Source organism: Apodemus sylvaticus, chromosome 2, assembly GCF_947179515.1.
Source record: "Apodemus sylvaticus chromosome 2, mApoSyl1.1, whole genome shotgun sequence".
NCBI classification, from domain to species: Eukaryota; Metazoa; Chordata; class Mammalia; order Rodentia; family Muridae; genus Apodemus; species Apodemus sylvaticus.
This window is the reverse complement of record NC_067473.1, coordinates 183409480-183420879: the sequence shown is the minus strand read 5'-3', so window position 1 is coordinate 183420879 and position 11400 is coordinate 183409480. Positions and strand designations below refer to the sequence as shown.

At 47.0% G+C, this 11400-nt stretch overlaps 1 protein-coding gene across 3 annotated transcripts in view; it reads left to right on the top strand.

The window, feature by feature from the left end:
* The first annotated feature begins 7068 nt into the window (after positions 1-7068).
* Kras (KRAS proto-oncogene, GTPase) overlaps positions 7069-11400 on the top strand; it is a 29265-nt gene continuing 24933 nt past the window's right edge. Inside the window, exons 1-2 of one of the 3 annotated variants that reach the window (XM_052175262.1) lie at positions 7069-7270; positions 10487-10608. In XM_052175262.1, the coding sequence (XP_052031222.1) occupies positions 10498-10608 (111 nt within the window). In that variant the 5' untranslated portion in view covers positions 7069-7270; positions 10487-10497. The remainder of the gene's footprint in view (positions 7271-10486; positions 10609-11400) is intronic. The other 2 variants (XM_052175260.1, XM_052175261.1) reach the window with 2 other exon arrangements.

The window sequence follows — 11400 nt, the reverse complement described above, 5'->3', positions numbered from 1 at the left end:
TCACCAAGCAGAGACGCGATCCACACATCTTAGCCGAGCCACCGCTAAGTATTACCAACTAGGTACCCGATTGACGCGCTTTTATGAAAGGACTTCTGTGTGCCTGCTTGCCTCGGGCCCTTGAGGATTCAGTGGTCTCTGACTCGTGAAGTCTATATTTCACAGGAGGAAGCACACAAGCAAGCAGGTGACTGAAGTAATTTCAGATATGAAAACCTTGAATCAAAAGGACAAGCAAGGCATGGCTGGCCTTAACAGTTTAGTTGTAGGGCATGTGTTAGGGAACAGGATGGGCGGGGCCGACTCAGAGAGGGTGTTAGGGTCACTCAGTGAAGTGGTGGCAGTGAGCTGATTCTGAAATGAGCTCTCTGGCAGGAGCAACCCCCACCCCACCTCCTGGAGAAAGCAACAAACCTGTCATTTGCAAAGTGCACGGACAGATTTGTTCTGGATCACGCATCTAAGGAGTGGGTATGCCTCGTGTGCACTGGGAAGGGAAGGGGGCCTACGGTTATGCACAATGTGGTCAGAAGCTGGCAAAACAAAAAAACAAAACAAAACAAAAAAACCCAAAACGAAGTCATTGAATAGCTCAGAATTGGGGTTTCCTTTCCAGTCCCTTGAGAAGTCACTGGAGAGCTGGCTCTGGACATGTGACCCTTGTTGCGCTTGTAGGAATCGGTCCAGTTTCTCTTTGTGGAATGGGGTGTGTAGCTGCAGCCAGAAGCAAGGAGACTGTGAACAACTGGCTTGTCTCTCTAGGGACCATGGGGGGAACTCCAGGGGCAGACATGAAGAAGGGGAGAGACAGGTGGGGACCAGGCTCTCTACAGGTGTGGGAAGCTTGCTCATTAAAGGTGTTTTATAAAGACAGCCTCAAGGCATGGCCTCACTCACACACGCAGCTTTGAGGCTTCTATGGATTTGTTTGAGCTCACAGGGTAAATCAATGAAGCCAGGTCACCATTCCTGCCGCCGCCGCCCTCAGCGGGTAGGTTGTTACCGTCCTCAGAATGCTTTACCTCAGGACTTTTTCCCTTTCGATCTTTCAGCTTGTAGCTGCCGTTGTAATCTCCCTCAAACACTGCTTTCATCGTGTTTACCTTGCTGATAAGCACATATGTGTATTCATGGAGCTATTGAGCAACGGGAGTGAGCTAGTCTGGTTTGGTGGGTGTAGCGCACACGCCTGAGATATGGCCCTTACTTCCTCTAGGATTTTATGAGAACTGACCTGGGAAGATGCTATTAAAACACATGAAGTGATGGAATGAGAAATCAGGTAGACGGTAGAGTTAACAGAGCCCATGGAGAAGGTAGGGCTTGGATGAAACAGAATCTTAGCAGTGAGGCTGAGGGAGCTCTGTGAAGAAAAACAAAACAAAACACATGCTATCCTAAGAGAGAGAGAGAGAGAGAGAGAGAGAGAGAGAGAATAAATGAGAAAATCATTTTAAGAGAGAAGAACATTTGCTTTGCATGTCTGGGAAAAGAGTCACAAGATACCCTTATAGTTGGGTACCAAGGCTTTGGACTTGATTTTGCTGGATGTAAGACATCATTAAAGATTTGCAAGCAAGACTATGACTTAGACTTAGGGAAGGCTTAGCTGACACTAGTAATTATTTCATTCTATAATTTTTTTTAGGCATTATCATCTTTTGTTATTACGAACTTGGCATGTAACTTCTTGCCCTAAAAACTACATATCCTATGTGTGTGCAGCCTCTATGGAGAAGGTACACAGTAATGTCTGATGGTGGTGGTGGTGATGATGATGATAATTGGTATGCATAAGGAAGACTGATATAATAGCAACCAGTGGTCTGGATGGAAAAGAATAAATCTAGGAGTCAAGAAGTTAGCAAGGAAAATGTTCCAGAAATGCATAAGGAAGAATGTGGATGAGACAGACATGATAAAATACGGCCTGGGGAGATGGCCCAGTGGTTAAGAGCATATACTGCTTTTGTAAAGGAGCCAAGTTTGGGTCTCAGCACTATGTTGGATGAGTCGCAACTGTCTGTAATTCTAGCTCTAGGAGAGCTGTACTCTTCTGACCTCCATGGATACAGCACACACAGTAAATACTTTGACAGTATAATTAAAGGAGCTTTGAATGGGAAAATGCATTAAAAGTTTAAGTTTTCGTGTCTAATGTTTTAGGGAGCCTTGATGCCAGTCAGGTAAGACAGAAGAAATCAGTGAGAGAATTGGTTCAGGAGAGTAAGGTGAATTTGGTTCTGGATGATATACTGACACACTTGAGGGAGGGAAAGGTTATCTCAGATCCTGTTTTAAGGGGATACAATGCATCAAGGAGGGAAGACAGGGTAGCTGGGGCTCTGTCCATGGTGTCTGAAGCCTGTGATACAATCTGTTACATCTTGGCAGACCAGGAAACCTAGAGCAGAAACTAAGGCCTCGGAACAGGTGTCTCAGTGACACACTAGGAAGGTCTCACCCACTGAAGATTTCACAAGCTCCCCAAACAGTTCTGTCAGCCAGGGAGCAAGTGTTCAAACCCAGGAGCCTGTGAGGGACATTTTACACTGTGCTTTAGCACACGGGACTTAGCCTTAATGGTAGGATATTAATTTAGAGATGCCCTAGGAGACCAGCTCAAGGGAAACAAAGTGGCTCTGTGGAGACAGGGCTGAGAGTCTGTTATAATTCGCTCACTTCAGCAAGCACACAGAGAGCTAAGTGCTCTGCAGGAACCCAGAGCTCAGTAGATAGGGCCTGGATGGTTGTGTAGCCCAGTGAGAAAAACAGAGAGGCCAAAATGAAATGCAGTCTCACAAAATCGCGTGTAGAAGAGACAACATGCTGAGCAAGTGAGCTAGACAGGCCCTGCTCACCTGTGCACACTTCCTACTGGGGCAAAGCAGGTTATCCCAGAGAAAGCAACTTAGATGGGTCCTGGGGTTTAACCTTCCTTCCATGCATCATGTTACTGTGGCCACAAGTGTCAGGACTCGGGATTGGAGCACAAAGGAAGGTTAGTAGTCTTTTGGTTAGATATAAAGATGGCCAGATATCTATCAGAAAAAACAGCCCCACAGAGTCTCTTCTTATTGTTCAGTGAGTGACAGACACAGTACAGGCAGATCCTTTTCCATCATTTTGAATGTGTCATAGAGTGGACACCAGACCCTAGATGGCAATAGAGGAGACCATGTGAAGAAGCCCACACAGACAGGCTCATGAACAGAATTACCAGAGTTCAGGGAATAGATAGATGCCTCCTAAGGAAGAACAGATGAGACGTTAGACCTCACCACTGAACCACAAAAGCAATTGTTCTTGGACTGAACTATCATTCTCTGGCTGAAGACATTTTTAAAAAAAGATTTATTTATTGTTATATATAAGTACACTATAGCTAGTTGTCTTCAGACACACCAGAAGAGAGTGTCAGATCTCATTACGGATGGTTGTGAACTCAGGTTGGGATTTGAACTCAGGACCTTCAGAAGAGCAGTCAGCGCTCTAAACCACTGAGCCATCTAAAACTATCAGCTACGTTCCTCTTAATCCCAGTGACTGAATGGAAGATCATGAGAGTAAGGCAAGCCTGGGCTACATAGATTCTATATCAAACTAGCTGTTCCTCAGATGTCCTTATTTAGAATAAATTTCTACCATTTGTGGTGTAGTGTCCTAACATTTCACACCTCCTAAAGTTTCAAGAGTCACATGATACTCCTGTTATGTTGTTTGTGGCTTTTTTGTTTGTTTTTGTTTGTTGGGGGGGGGTTGTTCTATCTGCAGAAGAGGATGCTCCACAGAGAAAGGGATCAGTTGATCCTCAGAAGACAGATCAAAAGGCTGTGTGCTTGTGCATGTGTAACTGCCCTTCCGGAAAAGTCTAACAATAGAGGTCAGAAACCGCTGTTCAGCCTGCAGCAAGCCCTGGGTACCGCTTACGTTTGTTACTCCTTCCTGCTTTCCTATTGTGACCCCAGTGCCTGCCTGTGTCCATGTTCTCAGGAAGACTGTGGAACCAGACAGACAGGTAGACTCTGTAGTACAGCCACTAGGCTTGAGAAAAAGACTCCCCAGAAGACAGATGTAGAAAGAAGAGTTGCCAAGAACTGAGTGTCAAGGTGCTAACTGCCATTCAACAAATCTCTTGATTTGTTAAAAGATTTCTGATCCAGCTCACACCAACTGTATGAAATACCTGGTGTGTGTGTGTGGGGGGGGGGGGGCTAGGAATTTAAATTATGTAAGCATGGCAGATGATTCTGAAGCCACAGAAAAGGCAACCCCCACCCCCCACCTCCCACCTTGGACCCTGCAGTGTTAAGAAAGATCCTGGGGGAGGTGGCTGCTTCTGAGAGAGCGCCAGGACATGGATGGTAGAAAGGCCTGGCACAGCTTATGTAAGAATTGCTGTGGGAATGAGAGGAGACATCCTCTTTGAGGTGAAGCCGGGAAGCAGGGTTCATAGGACCAACAGAAGGAACTGTCCTACTTAGCTTTAATTGACAATTTGGAACAGCCTAGAGTTGTTTGAGAGGCAAGCCTACACTGAGGGATTACCCAGATCAGACTGGAAGTCGGCAAGTCCAAGTCGTGGTTGGGGGAGGTGGGTATTTCCTCGACTATTAATTGATGAAGGAGGACCCAGTCCACCACAGGCAACATCATTCCTAGGCAGGTGGTCCTTGGCTCTGCCTGGCTAAGTACCAGCCTGGGGACCAGCCAGCATGCAGAGTTCCTCCATAGTTTCTGCTTCAAGTTCCTGCCTGTGTTCCAGCTCTGACATCCCTCAATGATGGCCCATGACCTGGAAGTATAAGCCAAATAAACCCCTTTCTTCCTAAGTTGGTTTTGGTCAGAGGGTTTTCTTGAAGTCACAGGAAGAAACTAGAACAGCAACTCATTTTGGGAACCACGAGCCAAGATGGTAACCGAGACCCTGTGGATGGATTAGATTTCTGCTGCTGCCAGAATTTTTATAATCAGCATTGAAGTACTCCACAGAGCACTGCAGTCCCTTTATGGTCAGTAGAGCACCAATTGCAGAGGACACTGCACTAGCAGGAGAGAGAGAGAGAGAGAGAGAGAGAGAGAGAGAGAGAGAGAGAGAGAGGGAGAGAGAGAGGGAGAGAACACGCTTATTGTGGATTTAAAGCAGTACAGAACAATCTGTGATTTGGTACAGAACAACTTTCAAATAAGCACAAATTAATTTAACAAATTCAAAGAGCTCATGACGCGGCAGATAGTTTTCTAGTCCTCCTCGCATGTGGTTTGTCAGAAGGTGACCTTGGTGAGTGTAAAAGCTGGTTGCATAAGATGATAAAGGCAGACACTGATGGGTTTAAAGAACTCTAAGTAAGGATTTAGTCTCAGGGTTCATAAAGAGGATGCCTGGATTGTTCGTTCAGCATTTCATGTCTTTCCCGAATGTCTTACTTGTAAGAGGGGACCGTCACAGGCACTAGAACTTTAGCAGTCAACACAGCAAGCCGGAATGCTCGCTCTCACAGAGTTTATTCTTTGTTGGGGAAAATACAAGAGTTAAAAAAATCAAGAGAGCCAGGCATAGTACCACAAGCCTTTCATCCAAGCAGTCAGGAGGCAGAAGCAGGAGCTCTGAGTTTGAGGCCAACTTGGTCTTACCCAGAGACCCTCTCAAAACAAACAAAACCCAAAGAAAATTAAAATGAAATACTAAGACATTAAATGGTGGTGAGTGTCCTGGAGAAAACTATGTGTTCAGGGACTGCGGAGAGACTGCAGCACCAAAGCCGCTCTTTAAGGAAGCTCTCCCTTAAGAAATGAGACATTTAAACAAGGCTTAAAGCCTATGATATAGGAGGCTCTGGGCATTGGTAGTTAGGAGACAGCTTTTGAGAACAGTCAGTCTCAGAGGAAGAAGCCAACCTCCCCATTCTCAGAGCAGCCAGGAGTCAAGGTGGAAAACGGAGGTGGAATTTGAGAAAGGGCAGAAGGTAGGGTAGCAAGCAGCCAAAGGCAGCACAGAATTTTAGAATTTTGCTTTTATGTTACTTGAAATGTTGAGCCACGGGGGAGCTCAAGGCTGACTGAGATACTGAGTTAGGATCCTTCCTTCAGCGTGCATGTGGACACCATTTCTTCCTTTCTGTAAATTTCTTCCTTCATCTGTAAAATAGTCGAGATGATTTTTATACTCGTGGGGGCGTTGCGATAATTAAATACGCTATGTGCAAAACATTTAGCAGTTCCTTGACACAGAGTAGGCACGTTCTTTCTTTCCCTGTCTTCCTCCAGTTTCCTGAGCCTCCCACCTGGTGCTGGGAGGGAGAGGTAAGGGTGTAAGAGAGTGACATCACTTCAGAGAGCTAGTGTAACAGTTTCATGGGTGGCTGATGATGTGGCTGAGGACAGACGGCGGTGGGTGGGTGGGCAGTCTTTTGGGCGGGGGCCAGGCTCTCCAGGCTTTAATTGATGGAATTTTCTAGAAGGGGTATCAGTGCAGTCTATAGGAATGCACGTTTAGTTGACTGCCTGTTTAACTCTGAGGTGGTAACTGATGAATGAACGTCTTCTACCTGGTGTCCTGAGAGGTCTCCTCGGATTTGTCCTGGGGAGCAAGGGCACTTTCTACAAACCAGCTCTCCTTGTGGCAGAAGGCCAGCCCCCAGCCCGGTCTACACAGAGAGACCCTGTCTCCAAACAAACAGAGGAGATCCTGGTCTGGAGGCTGCAAGCTCCGGACTGTCCGGTAAAAGGACCGCGAGGGCAGCGGCAGGGATCCGCCCCCGGCGGCGCCGTGCGCGCCCGCCCGGAGCAGCAGCCCGGCGTGCGGCCGCGTGCGAGCGGCGGGGCGGGGCGTTCGGAAGCGCGAGCCCCGGGTCGGGGGTCCGCGTGGGCCGACGCCCTCTCGGCACCGCCCTCGCGCGCCCCCGCCCTGGCCCGTCCTGGCCGCCGCTTCCCGCCCTCGCTCTCCTCTGCTCCCAGCGCTCCGGCCGCTCCCTCTCGCGCGCGCCGCCGAGGCAGCGCAGAGCACCGAGCGCATCGATTGGCTTGCTCTGCACCCGCCTGCCGGGCCCATCGTGCACTCCGGGCTCGATTCGGCAGGCGGCGGCCGCGGCGGCTGAGGCGGCAGCGCTGTGGCGGCGGCTGAGACGGCAGGGGAAGGCGGCGGCGGCGGCGGTGGCTGCTCGGCCCGGAGTCCCGCTCCCGCACCATTTCGGACCCGGAGCGAGCGCGGCGCGGGCCTGAAGGCGGCGGCGGGAGCCTGAGGCGCGGCGGCTCCGCGGCGCGGAGAGAGGTAGGGCGCGGGCGGCACTCCTGGGCCGCTGCCCGGTGCGGAGCTCGGCGCGGCCGGGCGGGGCCGCGGCGCTGAATGAAGCCGGCTCGGGGCGGCGGGCGCGGGGCGCCGAGGTCGGGCGGCCGCCGCTTCCCGGACGGGCAGCTTTCCTTCCTCCTCCCGGCCGCGGCCGGCCCTCCGCGCTCGCCCGGCCTCGGCTGCACCCGGCATCCGCGCCCGGCGCCCCGCGCCCGGCTCAACTTGTCGGGCGCGCGGGCTGTGCGGGGACGCCGCTTTCCCCGGCCGGGCTGCGGGTCCCCGGGGAGGACGCGGCGGGAGGTGCTCGGACTCGGTGGCCGGAGGGCGTCGAGGTTCTCGGGGGCATGGGGGGTGGGGGAGGCGTCCGCCGCGGAGTTCGCGACCGCTCCCCTCCCCCACGCCCGTAAGGGCTGTGACATTGCCGCGGCCACAAAGAAGGAGGTGGAGGTAGGGATGGTGCTGGCAGAACAGGTGGCCCACGCCCTGCGCGGAAAGCCCGCGAGCGACCCGCACGGAAGCAGAAAAGTTAATGCGGCAAGTCTGAGTGGCTTTGTGTCGTGAAAACACAGGGGAGACGAACGGCGAGAGCGGAGGCAGGAGGCTCTCCCCAAGTGGAGCGCACAGGCAGCTCGGCTCACAGCGTCAAGTTTGAATCGCCTGCTGTCCTCTCTCCGCTCAGTCCTGCGGTTTGTCCCTTGCCCCTTCCAGACTCCAGAGTTCATTGTAGCATTCGGGCAGACCGCTGAGATCCTCCCAGGCCCGTGTAGCAGCATCCCAAGTCCTGAACCAGTCTTGTTAGAGCTTGGTTGTCATCAAGGCAAGGACTTAAAAGCAGAGTGGCATGCTTGTCGTGGAAAAATCATCTGAGAAGAAAAAGTCTGTTCATAATAATCACTTCGAATTGCCACCAAATAACCGTGTCGCTATTCGACCATGGGACCGAGTGCTGATCCCTCATGTGATAGACAATAGATATCAGATATGCTAGGTATTCATATATTTAGTTTGAAACTGTAGCCGTTCACAGGCATCCTTAGTTTTGAGAGATGGGCGGATAGTAATTTAATTTTACAGTTTTGTTGGAATCGACCCCTTTACTACCTTTTGTAACAGGGTGGGTGGGGGGAACCCTTTCAGGCTTAAGGTTTTTCTTGAGTAAGGCTTGTTTTTTTTCTAGTGGACTTATATATTACTAGGTTTTAAAAACCTGACTCAAGAATTTTTATTTTCAGCAAAAGCTACTGTGTAAATGATTCAAAGTGTGTCCACAGTATACCCTAAATTAGCCAACATTTTAGTCTGTAAGACCCCTTTACACCTATAAACAAATTATTGAGGGTCTCAAAAATCCCTTTGGGGGGGCATGCCCGGATTTACTAGATTAGAAGTAACAATTTTTTTTTCAGAACTACAAATTAAACTATTTAGAACTACAAATAAAATGCCTGTTGGTAACATGAATGCTTTTTTAATGAAAAAAATAAACTTTTCTAGAGCAAAGAATTAAGTGGCTTTGTTTTACACATTAGCAATCTCTTTAATTGTGCTTCATAGAAGATAACTGTATTCTTTCATATCTACATCTCATATCTGCATCTGCATTCTCTTTATTGTGATTACAGGGCCTTAGAGAAGCAACTGCCCTCATAATAGTAAGAAGGCTAAAAAACAGTTGCTATGAAAATAGTTCTAACCTCCTAATCCTGATCCCTACCACACAAAGTTTTAGGGGCCCCAAATTGCTCTTGTGAGCTAGCAACACTGTTTGCAGGAGGGAGGGGCAAAGGTCACATTTTCATGTGATTCTTTTCATCTGTCCCAATTGCCGTGGTCTGCATTTGTTACAAAACTTGAAGGCAGACAGGTAAGTTAGGCTAGGGATGGCTCACATGGCCCCAGACCAGCGGCAAGAAAGGCCAGGCCGGCAAAGCTGGGCAGGAGTTGGATGCAAGTCTGATAAAGATGGTTTTCTGACCTTGTGGGACTGTTACCAAGGGCTTCAGGCACAGGGTGAGAAAGACAGTGTGTTGGAAAAACAAATTGCATTTTTCCCTCTTGGTGCCTGTGTGAATAATTCTTGGTCATCAGTAAGTAGATTGTATTTTGTGTTTGTTTGCACTGGATATACTTACATTGAATTGGAACTTATTATTCTATAACAAATTGTGACTTTAGTGCTGTTCTTTTGTATCCATATGTCTCCTTTTTTTGTGATATGTTACACAAGGGAAAGGAGATAAAGTGAATATATTAATTTTATTTAAAAAAATGTTTGGAATAGCAGGCTAGAAAATAGCAGGGTTCTGCTATTGTTGGGACTGCTAACTGTATAAATTGCCAGCACTTTGTGCACCTGTTGGGAGTGCAGTGTATTATAAGCAAGGCAAAGTCACGGGGGTTACTGAGAAACTCTTTATATCCTTCCCATTTTTTTCTTGCCAAAAATAGTTTTTTGTTTTTTTTTTTGAATTTCATTCAATTTTGTTTTCTTGGACAGGGGTACTGTTTTTAGTGCTCAAAGGATTATATGTTAAAATTGATCTGATCCTATACCAAAGAGTTGATCCCATTCCCCACAGATAGTTTACAGATTAAAAGGCCATCAAATATTATCTTTATTTTCTTCATTGCCTAAATGTTTCTTTCCCCACAACAATTCAGTTTTGACACCAGCTTCCTATGTGGTTGCCTATCCCTGCAGAACTGCTCTGATGACTTTAAAACAGTTTTCTACAATTGTTGGCTCCAACAAAGATATTCTTAGGCTACCTAACTTCTAATGTTTAATATCCAGTCAACAATGAATACTACAAGGGTAGATCTTGGGTTAGCTGTCAACAAGCTCATGCGGGTATTGTCCACAGGGAATAGAGTACTGTGCGGGTTACTTATGCTGAGTGAAGTCATGATACATTCCTTTGAGAGCCATTAGCTGCTACAAAACAGTAATCTGGCTGTGTAGATGAAGCAAGCTAAATGGTAGAAGATGAAAGTCCTGGTTTCCGTGTATTTTTATTGAGTGTTGATGAGGGAAGATGTAAGTGACGCACAGGTTACTGTGTACATCAGCAGCCACTGAATTCAGAGTACCTTAGAGTTTTACATACAAAGGTGAGTGTTAAAATATTGATAACGTATTTGATAATCTTGTATGAGACCTGTTCTAATTTAGTTATATTTTATTATTTTTATTATAAGGCCTGCTGAAAATGACTGAGTATAAACTTGTGGTAGTTGGAGCTGGTGGTGTAGGCAAGAGTGCCTTGACGATACAGCTAATTCAGAATCACTTTGTGGATGAATATGATCCTACGATAGAGGTAAACGTTGTTTTATATTCTACTTACAATTTGTAAGGGATGACAGTCATCTGTTGTTTGAAAAAGATATAAAAATGTTTTATATTTATTAGAAAAATATATTGAAAGTTATTTCAGTTATATATTGATGTCCTTTAGTTCCAAGGCTTTAACATAGGTGCAAGGAACTCTACTTCTCTTGAGAGCCCATCGCAGGGAATAGGTCCGCGGTGCCAGCTGTGCTTAGTGTCTGCATTTTGTTGAATATATTTCATGATTTTGTAAGTTAAGAATATAGCTTTGCATTTGATCTGTTCTGCAAGGTTTGTTGTTGTTTTATGGGTTTGTTGTTACTATGTTGTTGCTTGGTGTTTTTTTTAGACAGGGTCTTACTATGTAGTCCTGACTGCCCTAGAACTTATATGTAGACTAGACTAGTTCTGAATTCACAGAGATCCATCTACCTGCCTCTGCTGCCCAAATGCTGAGATTAAAGATGTGCACCACCATGTACAGTGAAAGTTATTCTTTTGAAAACATTTTATTGTTATGGGTTTCTTGGAATGTTGATGTAACGAGAAAATTTGATTATACTAGAAAAATAGAATCGCTTGATGGTTGAATTTTTTTTTTTTTAACAAGAATTTTTTTTTTTAAAGATTTATTTATGTATGTGAGTACACTGTCACTCTCTTCAGACACACCAGAAGGGAGCATCAGATCCCATTAAGATGGTTGTGAACCACCATGTGGTTGCTGGGAATTGAACTTAGGACCTTTGGACGGGCAGTCAGTGCTCCTAACCACTGAGCA